This window comes from Paroedura picta, chromosome 16, assembly GCF_049243985.1.
Source record: "Paroedura picta isolate Pp20150507F chromosome 16, Ppicta_v3.0, whole genome shotgun sequence".
In the NCBI taxonomy this organism is placed as follows: Eukaryota; Metazoa; Chordata; class Lepidosauria; order Squamata; family Gekkonidae; genus Paroedura; species Paroedura picta.
Genome location: NC_135384.1, coordinates 16,519,521 through 16,542,427, shown reverse-complemented (window position 1 = coordinate 16,542,427; position 22,907 = coordinate 16,519,521). Strand labels below are relative to the sequence as shown.

The 22,907-nt window shown below is 46.6% G+C and overlaps 1 protein-coding gene and 1 non-coding gene across 2 annotated transcripts; one reads left to right on the top strand and one right to left on the bottom strand.

Moving 5' to 3' along the window:
• Nucleotides 1-16,075: 16,075 nt before the first annotated feature.
• Nucleotides 16,076-16,178, bottom strand: LOC143826859 (U6 spliceosomal RNA). Its single transcript, XR_013227140.1, has one exon. It is a non-coding gene; the product is annotated as a U6 spliceosomal RNA (small nuclear RNA).
• Nucleotides 16,179-20,774: 4,596 nt separating this feature from the next.
• On the top strand, nucleotides 20,775-21,743 carry LOC143825516 (olfactory receptor 6N2-like). Its single transcript, XM_077313543.1, has one exon. It carries the CDS (start codon nucleotides 20,775-20,777, stop codon nucleotides 21,741-21,743), a length of 969 nt encoding a protein of 322 aa, XP_077169658.1.
• Nucleotides 21,744-22,907: the final 1,164 nt, after the last annotated feature.

Genomic DNA, 22,907 nt, shown 5'->3' with positions numbered 1-22,907 from the left:
GCCATATAACGAGGGAACGTTTCTGTGCTGTGGTTGTGCTTGCCGACAACTTAGAACCCCTGCCGGCAGAGTCACTGTTCACTGAGCATTTAAAAAAAATTATATCGTTGCATATCAACGAATTATCTCTGATCGCAGTTTATAATCTTGTTCTGCCTTGTGCTTTGCTTGGGGAGGCGAATATGATTCGGGAACTGTTGTGTGCCGTGGTTGTCCTTGCTGTGGGTAGACCATCGGCATGCATTTGTGGAATGGCGGACATTTCAGTAAAATGGCTCCTGCATGTCCATACTGCTCTTCTCGCGTGTAAACAAATCTGCGCATGCGGTAAGTCAAACAATAAGAGCGCCAAGCTGGCTACTAGAGACGGCTCCTGTTCCCGCATGAAAAGTTTTGAACGTGACATGTGACCTCAGGTGGCCAATCTACGTCTCCCCGACTGCACCCCATCCAATCAGGAGGCGACAAGTCCTTCTGTCTTTGTGTGCGGGAAGGTACATGACCAGCGGCACACTGCACCTCGCACCTCCATCTTGCTTAGCCACTTGCGAAAGCATTATGGACTCCGTCCATCCAGGGAACCGGCAGGGGACCCACATAGAGGGATGCGGAGATCTGGGACCTGATGCCGATCTTCGCAGAGGAGAGAATGCAGGACACCTTTCGATCCTCGCATCGAAATCGGGAGGTTTTTGAGCAGGTGGCCATCAGGATGACGGCCCTCGGCCACCACAGGACCGGCCTGGAATGCCGCTCAAAAACCAAAACAATGAGGGCAGAATACATGAGGGCCATGGCCCTCACAAGAAGTCAGGCAACGCTCGTGTTACCCGCCCATATTTCAAGGTCCAGCGTGGGATTTACAGCAAGGGGGACGGTGATGGGCGGCCGAAGCGAGTTGGAAGGAGCCTCAAGGTAATCCAGAGGCCAGCTGCTCCAGTGGAGGGACCAGCCGTGGAGGAAGACCCAGGAGAGGGCACCTCATCGGGGAGGACTGTTCATCCTCCTCCCCGGAAACAGCCACGCGGGGTGGACCTCATAACGCTGGACCTGCTGGGGATCATCCCTGGCAAGGACACCAGCATTCTGGAGCAGACACCCCTTGCCTCAGGTAAGCACTTGAAGCATTGCTGAAATGTGTGATTTTTGTGACCTGATGTTTAGGAATCGTTTTCGCGTGTATTTGTTGCAACGCTTAATAGGCCGTATCTATACTGCTTTGTTTGTTATGCTAGTTTTGATTTTAAAAGCTACTGTTGAAATAACCCCCTGGAAGATGTACAGCATGCCTCCCCTATAGGCCTGCTGCACTTCTTCTGGGTACTACTTTGAGAGCATGCTGTGTAGTGTGGGTTGTGTGCTTGCTCCTTTTTCACTATTGTCTGCTGTTGTCCACAGAAACTCAGGTCCCAACAACTGAGCCTTCTCCCTGTGAGTCCACAGCTGTTGGGGACCTTCATAGCGATTCAGGGGCATCTACAAATCTTGGTTAGTATTTCTGTGAACAATGGGGGGGGGAAGGGTCTGTATAAACTGCTTTCTGCTTTGTTGTTTGTGCAGGAGGCTGTTTCTTTGCGAGGACAAAGAAGAAGGTACCTCTATGTTGCTGGTGGTGAGTGTGGAAGCTAACTGTACTTCCCTTTGTTCCGAAAACCATTTCTCTTTATGTTTTTGCAGATTTCATCCCGGGCACACAGGAGGAGGAGCACAGGGTGCATAGACCTCCTACCCATCACAGGCCCAGAGAAATTCGAGAGGGTAAGCATGCGGGACTGAGAACTGTCCATTTCTAGCCAGAACAGAGTCCTACAAACCTGTAACCATGTGCTCACTAAGCCTTGTTGGGAGTATTATTGTCACTAATAGTTCAAATTCTGTTTTTTTCCACAGAGGTTCTTTCAGAGGAGGAGGAAGCCCCCGTGGGTCCTGCCAGCCCCCCCCCCCGTGATGTCCCTAGAGGAGCGCTTTCAGCAGAGGAGAGGCCGCAGAGGGAGCGCACGAGGCAGAGGCGTGTCTCCCTTCTGACAAACGTTGGTCAGCGTCTCCTGGAGCGATGCGAGCAGGACATGCGTCGTTCTGCCGCTTTCGAAGAGTCCATGTTGGAGCTCGAGCTCCAGGAGAGTAGGCAAATGAGGGAGGTCTTCAGAGAGACCAAGGAGACACTACGGGCAAGCGTTGAAGGAATGCGCCTGATAAGGGGACTTGTGGAGAGGGTGGTTCTTGTCGTGGAGGCAAGAGAGGACAGGGAGAGTGCCAACCCTCCTCAAATAAACGTTACCATGACCCCCACCACCACCACCACCACCACCACCTCCACCAACCCCCTCTCAGGACGCTGGTACTCAGACTCGGAGGAGGACAGTTCTGGGGAAGAGGAAAGTGAGGCCCTCAGACAAGTACTCCCCCTCTTAGGTTAAATAGTTGTTGGTTTTTCATGAGTTCTCTGCTGGTTTTTGTTTCATAAATAAAGTTTATAGTTTTGCTTATGTCTCAGTGTGCCTTACTGTAGCATTAGGCAGGCCAAAAGCGGCCTTTCTAGTGAATGGGTCTAAACTGTGTTGTGTGGTTGTGGGGTGAAAGGGGTGTGAGTTTAAGGAGTCACACTGGAGCCTTTTTTGTCAACAGTATTACAAACATTTTATTTTTAATAAATAGAAAACAAACATTATCAAACAGGGAATGTAACAGGGAACCCCCCACCCCCACCCCAACCAAAACCACAATTCTAAAGCCCACTAGTCCCCTCTCCAGCACCACCTTCTTCTTTGTTTCCTCCCCCCCCCCCCCCCCCGCGTTTCCCCTTACATTTTTTCCCCTCATTTTTACGGATTGCCACCTTTGGCTCAGAGGGACTTTTTTCTCCTCCCTCCTTTAGCTCCTGAAGCTGGCGCCCAAGCCTGGACATTGTCCCCCGAGTCCTCTTCTTCCAGCTCTCCTCCTCCTTTTTCTCCTCCGCCTTCTTTTTCACTGTGTAGGGAGGAAAAACAAATACACATTAATGCCACAGGCAGTTTTTAGACTTGAGGATCATTTGCAGGGAACTTAGCCGTGATGTGCGGTGTGTCGGGGGGGGGGTGTTAGTGGGTGTGCAGAACCTACGTGCATCCTCCTCCTTCTGCTGCATTTCAGCCACAAGCTGCCTCTGAGTGTCCAGCTCCCCTCTTAGCTCTGCCACCGCTGCCTGCCCTGTAAATGGTTGGAAAACACATGATAAGCCACATACCTGCATTAGGAACACATATTAGCACCACAACCCACACCACAGCACTGGTTCACAACTCACACTCAGTCCTCTGTCTCTCCATGAGACCCTCAACTGATGCCAGCCTGGCCTCCATTTTTGTCATCCTGGCCCTCATTGTCTCTGCTTTAAAATACAAATAAAAGGATCACAGAGGTCTTCATTATGGCTTTATGGGGTGTTCACACACAGGGGTCTCCTTTAAAGAATGACAGTTCTCACCCGTTGCTCTAGTAGAGGTGGAAGGACCCTCCTCCTCCTCCTCCCCCCCTTCCTGCTGGCTGGCTGTAGGCTGGGAAAGTTTCCCTGGGGACTGTGCGGCTGTGTTGAGGAAAGGAGGTCCCATAAATTTAAGCACGCAAACCCAACATTGCACACCCTTGAAGACCACACTGCAATCAGAGCCTTTAGGTTGATGGCATCAGCCCTATGGTCAAGTCTTCAAGCAGTGCATTAACAAAGAAACATGTTTTTAGTCTGTTATGTTATGGTTTTACGTTAGTGGCTGGTAATCTCTGCTGGAAATAACAGCATCTTACTGCTGTCCCAAAGTAGGTAGAAGCATTTGGGGGAAGAGGCTTCTCATAGCCACCACAGTCAAGTCATGCTTAAGGGTAAACGTATAACCAGAAGGAAGACAGAACTCACCCATATGTCTCCGCATCTCGAGGGGGGCTTCCCAGCCTTCTCCCATATCCTCATCATAGTGTCATGGAAGACTGTCCTTCCACTTGGCTGCGGACCCCCCCCCCCCACTGCTCAATGTTATTTAAAAAATCAAGCTTGATCCGCTTGAACTTTGTCCGGACCTGCTCCCAGGTCCGGACGTACCCCCTCTCCTTCATCCTCGTGGCCAGCACCTGATATGCCCCCTTAGTGTGGCAGTGCGTGCTGGCCAGAAGGCAGCCAATAGTCTTGGACTGGAGCACCAGCTCCAAAAGTGCCTCAGCCTCGGCTCGCTGCCAGAACGACCCCTTTTGTGGCTTCGACATCTTTGGAATGACGGTTAGGCAACGAATATGCGTTGCTCCCAGCAGCCTCCAAAACTTTAAATGTATCAATGCTGTCCACCAATGGAATTATTCCCTGGAACCTCAAATAAAATCAGTGCCTATGTCCTCCACTGGAGTAGGTGTCGCCAACACTTCCTGGCTAGCCTCCTCCCCAACCCTTGCCTGTAAAGTGCTTCCGTATTGTGTTTGTCAGTCTCACAGGGGTGTTACTACAGTGAGGCAGTGAGGTCTGTTAAAGTGCTTTCGGACCAGAGAATCGCTGGTTGTTAGACGCTACTTAGTCAAACAACACAAAGATAGTGGCTGAAGACCAGGTTGAACAAAGAACATTAAACTTTATTTAACAGAGAACACATAAGCAAGAAATCACAATCATAACCGTCTCCTATTTCTGTAAAGGTGACTGGCTATAGCTTCCCGAACCTTGCACCCTTCCGCATAGATCCTTTTTTTTCTGGCTTGAGGGATGGGTGCCACATCCTCAAGGACCACAGGTTCTGGTTCAGCCACGGGGAAGGGGATGTGATGTCCCTTGTCCTCACAGATGTTGTGCAAGATGACACATGCGATGATCAATGGTGTCACATTGTCTATATGCACATTTAGTCTTGACATCAAGCAACGGAACCGAGCCTTCAAATGGCCAAAGGCATGCTCCACAACATTCCTTGTGCGGGAGTGCCTGAGGTTGTAGTATTTCTGCACATTTGTCCTTGGCCGCTTATAGGGAGTCATGAGCCAGCGTCGTATGGGGTAGGCTCCATCTCCGAGCACCAATGCCGGAACACACACTCCCTCTATGGTGGTGGTGGGGTTGCCAGGGACAAAGACCCCTTCGTCCATGGTTGCCCTGAGGTTCGATTCATGGAACACAAGGGCATCATGCCTCTTCCCACTCCACCCCACCTTGGCATCTATAAACCGTCCGGAGAAGTCCACGGTTCCTTGAAGGAGAACAGAACAAAAGTCCTTCCTGTTCCCGTGCTCCTTTATGCTTCCCTCAGGTGCTCGGATCGGGATGTGGGTGCCATCAACTGCGGCAAAACAATGTGGGAACCCCAAACCGGCGAACCCGTCCATACTCTGAGGAAAGAAAAAGAAAAGAATAGACACCAGGATTCAAAGTTAACGTGGGGCGCATCGAGTATTCGTTGCTCACCTGTCAAAAAAAAAATTAAAGGGCAAAGGGGATATAAGGGCACCCACCGCTCCAAGCTGGTCTCCGAGGCACACCACTTTGCTGTACAATTCTGCCTCCATGGCCAAGCAGAACTCCAGCAGGATTTCGCCGACCGTGGAGACTCCTAATCCGAATTGCTGGGCAACTGTCCGGAAGTACTGCGGGGTGGCCAAGTACCACAAGGCGGCTGCCACCCTTTTTTCCACTGGAATGGGGCACCGCATGCCAGTTACTTGCCTCTCCATGCACCCACGGAGAGTTTCCACAAGTTCAAAAAAAGTTCCCCTCGACATTCTGAAGTTTGCAATCCAGTGGTCATCATCCCAGCGAGACATCACAACATTTTCCCACCAGTCGGCCGATCTTTCATCCACCCAGAACTGTCTGGGGAACCGGACCTCTGATAGAGCTTGCCAGCGTTTCCTAGCTGCCCGTAGAGATCGGTTTCTAGTGATGGCCATCCTTCTGTCCACACGTAGTCTGTAGTCCTCGTAAGCAGATCTCGTCCGCGACACGGTGGCACAGATACGCTGGACTATTGCTAGCATCTGAGCCAGCAACACAAGAATAATCTTCTCCATTGCTACGTTTAGCTGAGTGGTGGCCACGGGGCTGGGAGAATAAAGAGTGAGGCCAACCGAGTGCTTGCCTAGGTACACGTAGGCAAGTAATCTGTGGGCAGGGTGCAGGCTTCACTCATAAAACCATTTTTCATAGGAAACATTGGAAACCCTGTCTAACTGCAACAATGATTTATCGATGATTCGTTGCCACGTGTTTTTCGGGTTTTTTTTTTTAAAGGACCCCCTCCCGATTGCGGCTTGTGGGTGGAGGTCAAAGGTGTCCCCAGCTGTTTGATTGACGGCCACGGGAAGCCAGAAGCGCCAAAAAGGGACCTCCTTTGTGGCGAGAAGACCGAGGCCGGAAACCTGTGGGTAACGAAAATACCGCAAAGTGAAAGTGACAAATTCCACAAAAACCGCAGCTGTGCGTAACGGACAATTTTCGCTACTTTAAGTAGTGATTTCAGAAACGGCAACCAAATAGCCACTTTTAAGTTTGTGCAAAATGGCCCCCAGTTTCTAATCCCCACTCTGCCATGGAAGCTTGCATGGGAACCTGGGGCAGTCTCTCAGCTTCATCTAGCTCAAAGGGTGATGGCTGCAGGGATAAAACAGAGAAGTGGGAAAAGGATGTTTACTGCTTTGAATTCCCCTTGGAGAATGACAAATATCTAATTAAATAGAAATGCCAGCAGCAGGCGCCACCTTGAAGCAAAAGGAGTCAAGCACTGGGCACTTCCGAGCCATTTTGCCTTTCAGTCCTGTCCTTTTGAGATGCCAGAAGGAGTTTTGACCCAAACAGATTCACCCTAACCATACAGCACTATCTCAATAAGTCCCAGAGAGCGCTGCAGTTAGAGCGAGTCCTCAGGGCATTGCTTGGTGTGTCGCATCCCATCCTGTTGATGGAGAAACCTCTGCCCTGCAAGAAACACCTGCCCTAGGGCAGGGGTAGTCAAACTGCGGCCCTCCAGATGTCCATGGACTACAATTCCCAGGAGCCCTTGCCAGCATTCGCTGGCGAATGCTGGCAAGGGCTCCTGGGAATTGTAGTCCATGGACATCTGGAGGGCCGCAGTTTGACTACCCCTGCCCTAGGCTGCCTTTCCGGGGGGGAAGAAGGTTGTTCAGCTAGGATTTGTCCTGCAAAGGAGAAACAGAATGAAGACAGAGGGACCTTTCACTTCTTTTGCTGAAGCAGGACAATGGTTCTTTTCCCTCAGAGCCCAGGTCTCAACGTTAGCATGCACCATTAGCAAATGCATGAAGCATGTGTCTCAGATGAGGCAATGGGGCAGGGCAGGCTCAAAGAAGGCATGAGGAACCCTGTCACTGACAAGCATGGAAGCCTAGCCAACCTTCAGCTCAGGGGTGGGTAAAGTGTGGCCCTCCAGATGTCCATGGACTACAATTCCCAGGAGCCCCTGCCAGCACTTGCTGGCAGGGGCTCATGGGAATTGTAGTCCATGGACATCTGGAGGGCCACACTTTGCCCACCCCTGCCTCATCTAGTCAAGAAATAATCCCCCCCCCAAAAAAAACCCATCTCTTTATTCACAAACTTTAGCACACAAAGCCTTCCACATTTTCTTAGCAGGACATTCAGAGTATTTCAAAAGGCAGCCAGGATCAGGACCAGCCTTTCCAAATCAAAAAACAGCCACATCTCAAATTCTCAGGAGGTTTTCAGGCAAATGGCAGAAATTATTGGGTTGGAGCCAAACAGCTTTTTCCTTGGGGGAAAGAGACCATTTTCAAAAGCCGATGCTAGGAATCCTAGGTCCAGCATTTGGGACAGGAGGCAGAATAAGGAAGAACATTGGGGACACCCAAGTTAAAACCATAGCTGGATCCCTAGATTTCATCAAATATAGGAAGTACTTTTCTGGCATTTGTTGCCTCTATTCAAACTGAAGTTTCCTCGGGCTTTTTCCTCGCAGGGAATAGCACCCATACAAACGCACTTTCCCATCTGCAGTGCGGAGAGTGAGGCTTGTTTGGGTGTTACCGCCTGGAAATATGCAGAGAATCCCAACATTGTTCTATTTCAGACAGCAGGTTCTCCGAGAGGCGTGGATCTCAAAGAGAGTCCTTTACCTGCTGTCCTGCAAACAGTTCTGGAACCAGCTTCTCTGGGGTTCTCTCCCAAAAACCCCATCCTAATCAGCAGCACTTTCTTAACAAATCCCAGAGAGGTGCAGCAGTTAGAATGGGACTTTCCAGAAATATCTTGGCACACTGGAGAAAAAGTTAATCTTTTTTTTTCCCCTTTTCAAATTATCCACAGGACAGCCACTAACATGAAACCTACATCAGGGGTAGTCAACCTGTGGTCCTCCAGATGTCCATGGACTACAATTCCCATGAGCCCCTGCCAGCATATGCTGGCAGGGGCTCATGAGAATTGTAGTCCATGGACATCTGGAGGACCACAGGTTGACTACCCCTGACCTACATGGGAAAAAAGAAAACCTAACGGGATAAAGTGAAGAACTGAACAAGTTACAGTGAAAAAGGTGGCTGGGATTAGCCATCGTTGTTTTTTTTTAATTACCATACAAAACCTTGAGCCATTCACTCTTCCCCAGTCAAACCTACCTCACAGGGTTGTTGTTCCGAGGATAATAATAGAGAAGGGGTGGGGGAAGAGGTGTATAAATATCTAAACAAATATGTTTATCCCACTCTGCCTCCAAGAAGCTCAGGGTGTTTCCTCATTTTCTTCTTACATCCCGCCCCCCCCCCCACAGTGACCAGTCCAAGGCTATCTAAGGTCCTGCCCCCGGTCTCCCCAGTCCAGTGTTCCAACTATTTGGCAGCAGCCCCTTGAACTGACATGCACCATTGTTCCATTGTTCAAACTGCTGGATGACTTTACTCTCTGGAAGATAGATTCAAGGTCGCCATGTTGGTCTGAAGCAGCACAATAAAATCAGAGTCCAGGGGCACCTTCAAGACCAGCAAAGATTTATTCAAGGCGTGAGCTTTCGAGTGCAAGCACTCTTCCTCAGATAATGGAACAGGGATCATGGAAGTATAGCGGAGATTAGTAGAAAATTAGTTAACAACATCACAGTGTTGAAAATATGCAGGAGGATAATTCTTTTAAAAGTATAGATAAAGAGGAACTAAATTAGTAGCAAATTAGTAAACAGCATCACAACATTACTTTCTCCTTGTATCTGTACTCTTATGATCCCTGTTCCATTGTCTGAGGAAGTGTGCATGCACTTAAAAGCTCACACCTTGAATAGATCTTTGTTGGTCTTAAAGGTGCCCCTGGTCTCTGATTTTGTTGTACTCTCTGGAAGCTTAACAAACTGAAACCTGCTACGCTAAAGAGAAACAGATCCTGTACAAAAGGACAGCAGCGATGAAGTTTCCACATAACTTGAGCCTCATCAAGGAAGCACTCACCAACTTGTACTTGCAGGGCATGTGCTTCTGATGAGGTGGCAAATTAATGGGAATGGATCTGGTGAAACCAGCACAAGTTGAGGCCTGTGATGGCAAAAACCCTTTACTTTCCCCCAACACTTAGCACCCAAGCATCAACATCTAAACATTTCCACATATTCTTGTGACACTTCCTGAAAATCTCCCTTTCTATATGCTACTAAGGTCTGGAATACTTTTGAAATGGCAAACGTAGCGTTGTCCCATTTGTAAGCATTGGGGTATGTTTCTTTTTTTAATGGCAGTATATTTTTTACAACAATGTGGATGAAAATCCAGCAATATTTCCAAGGAGATTTCCTGTTTTACATTTTTTTTGTAAAGGCCTCAGAGGGATCACTTTGCATGGTGTCTCCCAGCACTCCTGCGGGGAGCATGAAGTCACTTGAATGAAATAATAGGGGAACTTCTAGAAATATTCCCATGAACCTCCTGCAAAATACACAATGGTTTACCATACACACACACACACACACACAAGAGCTCCAACTCAACCTGGCAACACCATCTCAACAAATCCCAGAGAGTGCCACGATTAAGATGGACCTTTCAGGAATGGCTCAGCACCACCGAAACTTACTCAATGAGCTCAAGAGAGCCACAGAAATGCCTCTTGCCGAGACAGAACAGTCCCTTGCTAGCCACCAAACAAGCAGAATGAGAATGACCAGCATGCCCTGAGAAAATATTAGCACAATCACCAGCAAACAGAACTATGTGTAAGAGAGTATGGGGGGGGGGGGATTGATGCAATTTGGAAGCCAACCTGAAGCAAAAAAAAAAAAAAAACCTTGAGGAAGTGCTCATGGAGACCTGCAGGGCCTCTCCTGCAAGTGCCGTGCCACCTGGAGATCTCTCACTATTACAGCTCATCTGCAGACAACCAAGATCCCCTGGAGAAGACGGCTGCTTTGGAAGGTGGACTGGCATTATACCTTCCTGCAGTCCCTCCCCTTCCCAGATCTCCAGGGGTTTCCCAACCCAGAGCTGGCAGAATTCCTCCAGCATTTGAGATCAAAGGGCTTTGGCTGGAGTCAAGGTGATATTTTTTACATCACTCACTCTCAGTACCCTGGCTTCTGAAGACACAAACACACAGCAATAGCAGTCATTTGGTTCAAAGTATTCAGTCTCAACCTCTCTGGAGAAGAAGGTCAACAGCTGGCTTGTTTTGATGGATTGTCACCACAACAGGAGCAAACACCATTCACAAAGGCAAGGCGTATGCCTCAGTTGGGGCAACAGGCCAAGCAAGGAATCTTTGGAGGAGCAAGAGAAAGCTCGGGACCTGCCCAGAGTGAGGCAAACACAGGGAAACCTTGTGGGTTTTAGCAAGGGAAATGGTACCCAGAGAAGCTACACTATCCCATTGGAAACACAGAAAGTGATGCTTGGTTGGGCACCATTGTCTCCTTCCAGAATCCTTTCTCTTTTGACCAGCGTGGTTCCCTCCATGATCTCTGAAGGCATGACGGCTTCTTCCAGGTAGCCCTATCCCAAACAGAAAGCACTATCTAAAGAGAAACAGAGAGTGCTACAGTTTAGGATGGGACTGTCCAGAATTTCTTGGCGCCTCTGAGAAAAGCCAGGACACTCTTCCTCTATCTTCTAAAATCACAGGTTTTAGAATCCCCTCCCCCCAAAAAAACATACCTTCTTACCAAGAAGAATGAGGCTTCCAAGCAATGAAGACTTCTCTGGAGATGTTGGAGTCCGTCACAAGGAATTTCTGTGGAGCTTCACCCTCCCTGTCCTGCTGTCTGTTGGGTCTCCTCAACCTTTCTTTTATAGCCTGGCTTCTGAATGGGTCTCCAAATGCCCCCCTCCCCGCCCCGCCTAAGCCGTTCACTCTAATTGCATCACTCAGTTCATCAAGAGCCCTGAAATGGCCTTAGGATCAGCAATCTTGTCAGGATGCAAATTCCTTGGCCAAACCCTTTTGGAAGGAGAAGGGCCCACCAGAGAGGGGGAAAGTCTCCATGCTCAGGCAGGGAATAAAATTTCTTTGGGGCATTCCCCAAGCATCATAAGCCTACCATACAAAACATAAGCCATGTTACACCTAGGGAGGGAAAATTCCTCCGCTAGAGTGAAAAATGAGAATAAACCAATGCCCCTCAGGGGCAGGGAGAATTAAGCTCCCTTTGAGTAAGAGAAGCAAAGGGAAAAACATTAGGGGAAAGGAGGCTGGAGATGGTTTCCCCACCAGCAAAGATCTGGCAGGGGAACAATGAGAAGACCCTCTCCTTGGAAGTATTGGCAGTCTAATTTAAAGTTACATTTCCAATATGGCAATGGGTTTGATTTCCCGCTCTTCCACATGCAGCCAGCTGGTTGATCATGGGCTAGTCACAGTCCTGTTAGAGCTGCTCTCACAGAGCAGTTCTGTCAGAGCTCAACCTCACCTCCCTCACAAGGTGTCTGTTGTGGGGAGAGGAAGGGAAGGCGATTGCGGGCCGCTTTGAGACTCCTTTGGGCAGTGAAAAGTGGGGTACAAAAACCCCGACCAGTCATACGGCACGTGTGTAGTATAGCCAGGGATCTCATGATTGTCTGGCAGCCAGGCAAGCCATGTTCAGAGGTGGTTTGCCATCGCCTGCCTCCATGGCATGATTCTGGTGTTCCTTGGAGGTCTCCCATCCAACTACTAATAAGGCTGAGCCTGCTTAGCTGCAGAGATGGGACATGCCTGGGCTAACCCTCTGCTGGAGGCCTGCAGACTGGTGCTGATGAGTTTGGTGAATTGAGTTTATGCTTCCCTGTACTGAAGAAAGGCTTGGATTTTTCTTTTTGGGGGGTTGTTTTTGTTATTCTGAAGTGATTTTCGTCTCTGGGATTTATGACTCTGAGCTTTCAGGGGAAGCGCAAGACAAATATTGATTTAAGAAATGTGTGTCCTTCCCTTTCAAAATGAAATCTCTAATGCTTCCCCCGTAGATAATAAAATAAACGGCATGACTTTATATCTCTCGACAGCAATAAAAATAAAATATTTACAGCGGCAATAAAAATAACCCTGTCATAAGAGTGACTAGAATGCCAGACTAGAACCGGCTTTCCCAACCAGCGTTCTGTGAAATCCTTTGAGGAAGGGATTCCTGAATGGGTGGGAATGAATTAATGTTTAATATATTTTTTAAAAAATTGTTAAACACTTTGGGGATGAGATTAGCATGTATGGTCATGTCATTTCACCCACCGCCTCTCAAAATGGCCAATGATGGCCCTGGAGGGGGGTGGGAAGGGGAGGGGCCTTGGGTGGGCGTGTCCACAGCCATGCTTCCCAACCATATCCTGCATAACCCCGCCAGTTCTGGGGTTTCTCAAAGCCTGAAGAATGTTTCAGGTGTTTCTCAATGGTAAAAATGTTGAGAAAGGCTGAACCTCTGGGAGGTTCTAATTCCTGGTCTGCTTGTTGGGTGACTGCTTGTCATCAGTGGTCTCCCAGCTACACTGTCTCCAAATTGGAGAAGGTTCAAGATCTTAATGCTAACTTCTTCTCTCTTTTTTTTGCATTATAATATTTTATTGTGATATAAAAAAATCCATACCCATGGCTAATACATCAATTCACTAACCTAAAACTCAAACAAATATAAAGACATCTCTCCTAACCCTAACAAATGAAATAGTAAAGCCTAGATCTGTGACATTATACTTAAAACCTGATACTACTATATTAAAATTTACAGATCTTCTCAAAGTCTGGATAGTATTTTTCCCCCATATAGTTCCAAAACAATGTCCATTGCTTAACAATTTTTCCGAAATTCAGGTCGCCCCAGTAAAGACAAATCTAATCTTGACCATTTCTGTAAGTCTTTTTTTTTGAGGAACATATCTTGTAATCATTATCATGAAATAAGGTCTTGTGACAGGAAATATAAATGCCTAAGTATTTAACTATTTTAATAATTTCAAAACCTGATTTTTTGATAAAACATTTTTTGCTTGACCATTCATATTTTTGTCATATTTATTCATGCATTCGTTCGTTCGTTTATTTCTTTATTTATAAAACCTGCCATTTGCCCAAATGTCTGAATTTGTTCCATCAATGTTAACACTTTAGGAAGAAGACTAGGAAGTTTATAAGAATGTTTTCTTATCATAGGACCTTTTATTCTATCATCTAACCTAATAGCTTCACATAAGGTTTTCAAAATTAAAATAAACAATAGCGGAGATAGTGGACACCCTTGACAAGTCCCTTTCTTAATCTGACATTTTTTGGTGTATTCATTTTTAATTGGTAATCTTCCCCATTGCTCTGAATATATAGCCTCTATGCTTTTTACCCTAAATCTCTTTTGTACAATATTTCTTTCATAAACATCCAGGAGATATTATCAAATGCCTTCTTAGCATCAGCAAACATTATTGCTGTTTCTTTGTTGGACTTTTTATCATAATATTCTATTTAATAGAATCACAGAATCACAGAATCATAGAGTTGGAAGGGGCCATACAGGCCATCTAGTCCAACCCCCTGCTCAACGCAGGATCAGCCCTAAGCATCCTAAAACATCCAAGAAAAGTGTGTATCCAACTTTTTCTTAAAAACTGCCAGTGAATAACTACTATTCATTCTCAGTTGTTGAGCAAGTATAAGGCCTGTCTGATCTTCATGAATTAACTCTTTAAATGCATTCTTAAATCTATTTGCAAGAATTGTAGAAAATATTTTATAATCACAATTCAAAAGAGAAACAGGGACTTCCGGTTGTGCGCAATTCGAGGACTGTTAGCTGTTTTGCAGCTCTTTGAACTACAATGATAAAGGAGAGGAAAAGGGGATAGTTTGGTCATAGGCACCCCCATATACTGTCCATTTGATAGGGAAGGGCGGGGAAAGGTATCCAAATGTGGGCTCTGAAGCAGACTCAAGGACAGGGGAAGGGCTGGAATTCAGTCCCCCTCTGCTTGCTTGCACCACAGAGACAAAGATATCAGCCACTCTCCCTTAAGGCAGAGTCCAGCTGGAAAATACCCCCTCACTGTCGTTAATCAAGGGAAGAAAAGGGATAACATCAGAAAGACCTATTCCCTTTCAAATGTGAATGTGGAACTAACTGTGGGAGGCAATCTCTGTGCTGATCTGTGAACAGGAATTTAGAACTGTCCTCATTAAACTGTTGAGAAGTCCTCTAACTTACTACAAATTGCAGAGCAGTGTGCTAAATAGAGGGCGTTGAAAGGTTTGGAGGATTTCTCTGCTTTTCATTTGTTTCTTTAACTTATGCGATGAAAAAAGACCACTGTAAAGAACAGTTAGGTTCTCAGTGTGAATGGAGAAGTCTATGCAAAGAGATAACAATTTAACCTGCCATCAGTGGTCTTAAAGAACCAGAAGGAACTTTATAAAATATTCATAGTTGAAGCATAAGGTTAAGTCCATGGCTAAATAAATAAATATCCCATTCAACGAAGTTCTTCTTATGCAAATTTAAGTAACTTCTTCTTACCTGACTATAAGTAAGCTAGAAATGAAATCAAGTGGTAAAGTTAAAAATCACCAGCAAACTATTAGAAGATTTTCAGTTTCCAGTGACTTGACCAGCCTGGTGGTCGAAACTCCTTCCAGAGCCCACACTGGGGGAACTTCAGATAAGATGTCAGGGGAAATCAAGGAATTTATAACCTCCAACACAGGTTTATATTTATAACCTCCAACCACGTTTCCTTTTGCCGCTGACCATGCCAAGCATGAACGATTTTTCTAGTGAATTGGATCGCATGATGTGTCCAAAGTAAGTGAGCTTTAGCCGTAATATCTTCCCTTCTAATGACATAGTTGGTTTGCTCCTCTTTAAAACTATCTTGTTGGTAACTTTGGCTGCCCATGGTATTCGCAGCATTCATCTCCAACACCACAACTGGAATTAAAAATGGGCCAAACAAATATATGTGAATTACTTGTATACCTTTTGTTACCTGCTCTGAACGAGCTGGGAAGGGCAGGCTATAAAAATAAACTTCTTGTTGTTATTGACCGAAAATGACATTGTTGTTACAGTAGCCAAACTGAAAAGAGGCTTTAAAGCATCATGAGCAACAAATCCATTTGAAGTCCAAAGTCGAAAACGATTTTGGATGGTGGGAAACTCAGGATCCAGCCTAATGCCCAGCACCTAAAACTTAATGAAGAAGCGCCAGACAGAGTGTTGGGGGTAACCATATTGTACAACTGAGGTACCATCACAAAGAAGGCCCACTCTTGACTCCGGTCACCTAAAGTTACCAGCTCTGGGTTGGTGATTTGAGGGTTGGAGCCTAGGGAGGGCAGGGTACAAGGCCATAGAGTCCACCTTCCAAATCAGACATTTTCTCCAGGGGACATTTTCTCTGCTGTCTGGAAATCAGTTGTAATAGCATGAGTTGTAATAGCATCAGTCCCATTTCTTCCAGATAAATTCCCTAGACATGTTCACATTTTAAAATATCATTTTTACAGTCAGTTGGGTAATCTGTTTCCTTGGGGAGATGATTACTCTCTGTGCAACAATCACAGAAATGAACAACAAGGAGCATCCACAGGGGCCTCAGCAAGAGATGATATTTTCTCCTCCTCGACTGGGGCACCAAGTTCACTTCTGGACAAGATGAGAGAAGAATTCTTTCTGTAAGTCAGGTATGGTACCATTTGCACGTCATCCTTGCGCAGGGCCATGCTAATCTTACCTGCGTTGTTCTAATTTTAACATATAGGCTGCTGAAGTGAGAATGGTATATAGCTAGATGAAAAGGGAAGTACACCTGACACTTTCTGTTGAGGATCTGTGCAGTTTATTTCTCTTTATTCACAACTGGTAAGTATTTCAACTGATAGGCTCGCTATCCTGGAAATCACTAGCAGGATTTTCCTGTTCATGTTTACTTTTATGTTAGTCCCACTATGTAGAACACAGTGTGGACAGGGCTACAACCTTTGGCCTAGTTCACAGGAAAAGGACGTGACCTAGATCAGCCAAGAAGAGCCAATAAGGGGTGCAATCCTTCTCCCTATTTGTTTGGCTTGAGGGAAGATGCTTTTCTGTAAGGTAGCCAAGGAAACTCTGAACTCTTTGGTGAAACTTCACCTTACAAAGCGAAACTGAATTGCCTCAGCTGGTGTGGCGGGATTTTTAAAAATATCCTTTTAGGGATCTGAACACTATACAGCAAGGCCATGCACAAGAAGGGTGGGTTTGTTGGGGGTTTACCCCCCTAAAAAGGTTATATAAAAGAAATAATGCAAAAATCTACTAATGGAATCAATGATAATCTGTTAACGATGGGTACAAGATAGAAAAATGATCGAGAAAGAGTTCTAAAAAGTGAGAAAGGACTAATTAAGAAGTTTCACAAAGGTTCTGGAATGTATTGTCACCACCAACATGTTTATTGGTGTACTTCCATGGGGACCCAAAGGTGACTTCACCACAAGACCCCTGTGAGGTGGGTTGGGGCTGACTGGGTGTGCCCACAGTAACGTAGACTTGGACTACCTCCTAACCCCGGCTCTCAACATGCACCAGGGGCCACTGGGTTGAACAGGCATCAGGTTGGCGGTTGTCACTGGCAGTCTTCAAACCAAGATTGGATACACACTTTTCTTGGATGCTTTAGGATGCTTTGGGCTGATCCTGCCTTGGGAAGAGGGTTGGACTAGATGGCCTCTATGGCCCCTTCCAACTCTATGATTCTATGAGATCTCTGGGAGCTTGCCCTGTTCATGGATTCAGAGCACACACAAGCAGCCCTTTTTAGCAGCCCTGACATTTCCCCGTGGCGTTTTCTACAATCTGTTGTGCTGTTTCATCACTGATTCACACTCAAGTGCCAGTTTGGTGTAGTGGTTAGGAGTGCGGACTTCTAATCTGGCATGCTGGGTTCGATTCTGCACTCCCCCACATGCATCCAGCTGGGTGACCTTGGGCTCGCCACGGCACTGATAAAATTGTTCTGACTGAGCAGTGATATCAGCGCTCTCTCAGCCTCACCCACCCCACAGGGTGTCTGTTGTGGGGAGAGGAATGGGAAGGCGACTGTAAGCCGCTTTGAGCCTCCTCCGGGTAGGGAAAAGCGGCATATAAGAACCAACTCTTCTTCTTCTTCTTCTTCTTCTTCTTCTTCAACCAGAAACCCAGCACAGATTCTCCTCCCCATTTTATGGGATGGGTTTGCCAGCTGTTTAAATGTCTTGGCAAATGAACTTTGGTCCGTATTCAGCCTCAGCCTGGACTTAACAGGCCATGGGAGAAATGTTGCAGTTTACGCTTGCTCGGATGCACGACGTCCACTCCTTTTTCTCAGCTAGAATGAGTGGGGAGCACTATGTGGTTTCTCAGAAGCAAAGCAAAAACCTTCACCACATGCTCAGAGGCACCTTTGGGATTTCTCCGATTCTGAAAAACAGGATCAACATACATGGTGTTAGATTCAGGCGGGTAGCCATGTTAGTCTGAAGCAGCAGAACAAAGTTTGAGTCCAGCGGCACCAACCAAGTTTTATTCAAGGGATAAGTATCCATGTGGAAGCACAAACATCTTTCATGGAGGTTCCAGTAGAAGAGGAATGACTCTTGCATTGTTGTAGAGCAGCCTTCCTCAATTTTGTTACCCTCGAGAAACCCCTGAAACATTCCTCAGGCCGCAAGAAACCCCAGAAGTGGCACAATCAGGAAGAATATGGTGGGAAGCATAGCATAGGGGAGCCCTCCCCTTCCCACCTCTTCCAAGCCCATCACTGGCCATTTTGGGGGGAGAAGCGGGTTGACATAAATGGCCGCATCACCTAATAAAATGTTTAACAAATTTATTATATGTTTACTATATATTATAGATATAATTAACTCCCACCCATGGTCACATCGCCTGATAAATATTGAACAAATTTGAACAATATATAAAAATTAATTAACTCCTACCTACTTGGGAAAGCTTCCAGGGCTGTCAAGAACCCCCTGGGTTTCACAAAACCCTGGTTGAGAAAGTCTGTTGTAGAGAAACAGAAGCCATGTTTAGAGGCTACCAACTGCCCTAGAAGAATAAAAAATTCCTTTTCTTTTCTTGAGTCTTGCGTTAACTTTGGGCAGCCTGTAAAGTTTTCAAGGCAAGAGATGAGCAGAGGTGGCTCACCATTGCCTGCCTGTGACCCTGCTTAGCTTCCAAAATCAGACTAGGCCATTAAGGTCCACACAGAACTGTCAGTTTAAGGTGACCAGATTTTAACATTGGTAAAGCAGGACACCATTGACCGGGGGGGGGGGGGGGGTCTTGATTAAAAATTTGGTCTATATGGAGCAACAAAACGTTTCATAGAATGCATAAAACGCAAAAATAGTATTTGTAATATATATTTTTTAATTCCAACATAAGTACAATTTGCCAGGTACCCCAGATGTCCCTCCAAAAGTGGGACAATCTGGTCACCTTATGTTAGTTATATCTTGATGTTTTTCCCCTCCATATCACAGAAAACTTCCGTTACTCATTTCGACACACAAAACTTCTACTAAAGGACATCCCCACCCCACAGGTGTCCTGGCATCCCTAGCTGCAGTAATGCATTTGATCAAGATCACCCAAAATAGCACCATACTTTGTAGGAGTTTCCCCCTTCTCCAGGGCTGTTCATGTTCAAAGGCAATCAAGATGGCCATGACTGCAATGCAGTGAAACAAAGGGGAGATAAGATTAGACCCAGAGGCATGGGAAAAGATAAGCCTTTCCAATCAAAGGGAAGCATCTCATTCTTGCTGCCTCTTGACCAATATCGGTTATGAATAGGCTGCCCAGGGAGAGTCAATCACTCCACCATCCCTCTCCCTGCTTTGCTTTGTTTCGCTAACCTCGTCAGGAGGAACCTTAGATCCACCATCCATTATGCAAATACCAGGGCAGGTTTCTCTTTGGGGGTGGATTTGCAAGTCTCACTTTTGTGGGAGATGGTCTTCTCAAGGGTGTAACTCTATGGAGGATGGTGCTGGTACAGCCATGCATTTGCGTATGATTTCATTTTAGTTTCCATTTATGGCCCAGCTAAAGACCAACAGGGTTGGGGGGGGGGGGCAGAAGCTTTCAAAGTTCCCTTTGATGCTCAAAAGTTTCAAAGTTCCCTTTGATGCACACACACACAAACACACACACAAACTCTTTGAAACTCTCTATGGCCTGAGCGTAGTTTACGTTATGTTATTCAGAGACCACATCAATCTGCTACACGTAGGGAGTATGGACGATTCCAACTCCTCCCTCAGGTTTCACTGCTCTCCCCAAGAGTTCCCCAGAGCGAACTGGTTCCTGTCTTCCTGGGGCAAGGCAACAATTTTGCCTTCTTAGGGGAGATGCAAGAGCCTCTTGTGGTGCAGAGTGTTAAGGCAACAGTCATGCTGTCTGAAGCTGTCTGCCCATGAGGCTGGGAGTTCAATCCCAGCAGTCGGCTCAAGGTCGACTCAGCCTTCCATCCTTCCGAGGTCGGTAAAATGAGTACCCAGCTTGCTTGCTGGGGGGTAAACGGTAATGACTGGGGAAGGCACTGGCAAACCACCCCGTATTGAGTCTGCCAAGAAAACGCTAAAGGGCGGCACCCCAAGGGTCAGACATGACTCAATGCTTGCACAGGGGATACCTTTACCTTTACCTAGGGGAGATGCAGAAAAATATGATTTTGTAAATTAACCAGAAAAGGAGGAAGAATAAAAGTAAAATGTTAAGGACTGAAAACGCAGCTGAAATTTAGATAAAGGGGATAAACCTCTTTTAAATATCTAAAAGCTTATAGAAAGGGGGAAAGGTGAGAGGCGTCTTATAAGCCCTGGAGGTGGTTATTTGGCATGTTTTTATTCTGCTATTCTTCCAAATAGACCAGGGCAAAGTACATCATTTCCCTCTCCTCGGTTTTCTCCTCTCCTCGGGGAGAGGAAAGGGAAGGCGACTGTAAGCCGCTTTGAGCCTCCTTCGGGTAGGGAAAAGCGGCATATAAGAACCAACTCTTCTTCTTCTCCTCCCAACAACAACCCTTTGAGATAGGCTCAAGAGTGACTGGCCCAAGGTCACCCAGTGAGTCTCCACAGTTGAGGGGGGATTTGAGCCCAAGTGAAGAGTGAGGTCTGACTCCCAAAAGCTCACGGCGGGATATATTTAATCAGTCCTCAGGGTGCTGCTGGATCCCGGTTTCATCCTTGTCCAGAACTACAGCCGCTCCATAGCCCTGTCTCATTCTGCTAACCAAATGGCTGTGCTGTGACATTTGGATTTAAAGCCATGTTCCAGTGGGTTTGTTTTTCCATATGAAAGGATTGTACCTTTCTGTTTTACTAGGCCATCCTAAAAGCCGAGATGGAACCTGCTAATGAGACCAGTGTGACGGAGTTTGAATTAGTGGGCTTCCAGGATCTACAACATCTCCACGCGTTCATCTTTGCCTCCTTACTCCTCGCTTACTCACTCATTCTCCTGGGCAACACGGTCATCCTCTCCCTCATCCAGACCTGCCCCCGCTTCCACCTCCCCATGTACCACTTCATTGCCATGCTGGCTACCCTCGAGGTGTGCTACACCACCGTCACCATCCCCAAGATGCTGGTGGACCTGCTGCAGAAGCGGAACCGCATCTCCTTTGGCGGTTGTCTCGTGCAAGTCTATTTCTTCCATGCCCTGGGCATCACGGAAGCTTGCTTGCTCACAGTGATGGCCTACGACCGCTACTTAGCCATCTGCGCCCCGTTGACCTACCCGGCCACCATGACAACCAAGCTCTGTTTCCGGCTCACGGTCGGGTGCTGTGTTTGTGGCTTTGTGTGTCCTTTGCCTGAAATCATCCTGATCTCCAAGCTCCCGTTCTGCGGGCCCAGCCTCATCAAGCATATCTTCTGCGATTTCCCTCCGCTGTTCCACCTCCCTTGTGCTGACGTATCTGGTGTCATCCTGATGGACTTCATCATCCACTCCTTAGTCATCCTGGGTCCTGTCTTCCTGATCGCCCTCTCTTACGTCAAGATACTGACTGTCGTAGGCAAAATGCAGAGCTCCCAAGGCCGCCAGAAGGCTTTTTCTACCTGCGCTTCTCACCTCATCGTGGTTTTTGCCTTTTTCGGGACAACGGGCTTTATGTATGTCCGACTGACTCAATCCAGATCCTTGCAGTACGAGAGAGTCATTGCAGTGATCTATGCTGTCCTCACCCCTCTCTTCAACCCAGTTGTCTATAGCTTGAGAAACAAGGAGATTCAAGGAGAGATCAGAAAAATCACCAAGCTTCCCAGTCTGCCCTTCAGCTGGAGGCATGCGTCATGTCAATGCATGTAGGCTATCTTCCTTACAATGGCTCTGTTAAAACTCTTACAACATGGATGTTACAGCAACTGCTACTTTGATTGCACCTTATAATCTGCCAGCGATGTGCTCATAATTTTATTTTTATTTATTTCTTTAATTGTATCTATATACCACCCTCCCATGGCGGCTCAGGGCAGTTTACACTATGGAAGATCACAATTTTTGAATGTATAACAATTACTAAGGGTATAACTTGTAGGTTGGCACGGGGCCTTCTCAGTGGCTGCCCCAGCACTACAGAATTTGCTTTCAAAAATTGACCTTATTTTCGAAATTCTTTGCTGAGCTGCAAAGAATGGGCAGTCTAAAAATCCAAATAAATAAATGTTGGGAGCAAATAAAAACTTTTTTTTTACTGGATTAGTCATTGGGAGGTAGAAGTTAGTTAGCGTTAGAATCATAAAATAATAGAGTTGGAAGGGATCTCATGGGTCATCTAGTCCAACCCCCTGCACGATGCAGGACACTCACATCCCTATTGCTCATCCACTGTAACCTGCCACCCCTTTGCCTTCACAGAATCAGCCTCTCTGTCAGATGGCTATCTAACCTCTGCTTTAAAATTTCCAAAGATGGAGAACCCACCACCTCCCGAGGAAGCCTGTTCCACTGAGAAACCGCTCTGATTGTCAGGAACTTCTTCCAAATGTTTAGACGGAATTTCCTTTGGATTAATTTCATCCCATTGGATCTGGTCCGTCCCTCCGGGGCAAGAGAGAACCACTCTGCTCCATCCTCTACATGGCAGCCAAGTCCCTCCTGGGTTCCTGGAGGGGGTGGGGGCAAGGTTGCCAGATCCAAGTTGGGAAACTCCTGGAGATCAGAGATGGATCCTGGGACCTCCCAGGGGAGCACTGCCCTAGAGTCTACCCTCCAACTCATCAATATTCTCCAGGGCAACACATTTCTGTAGATTTGAGATAAAGTATCATTATGTGATGTCTATGATGTTTAAATGTTTGGATTCCAATTCATGTTGTGTTGCTTTTAAATGGCTGTGTTTGGAAACCCTTTGGGGAACAAAAAGGCACTACAGATATTTTGTAAATATATACAGAAACATGAAAACTGGGATTGCAAGCCATCAGGTTGAGGAGAAACTTGCTGGCCATCATCAAGGAAGATTCAGCTGGG

Coding starts and splice junctions, on each gene's coding strand:
- LOC143825516 (XM_077313543.1), top strand. CDS start 20,775: ATGGAACCTGCTAATGAGACCAGTGTGACGGAGTTTGAATTAGTGGGC.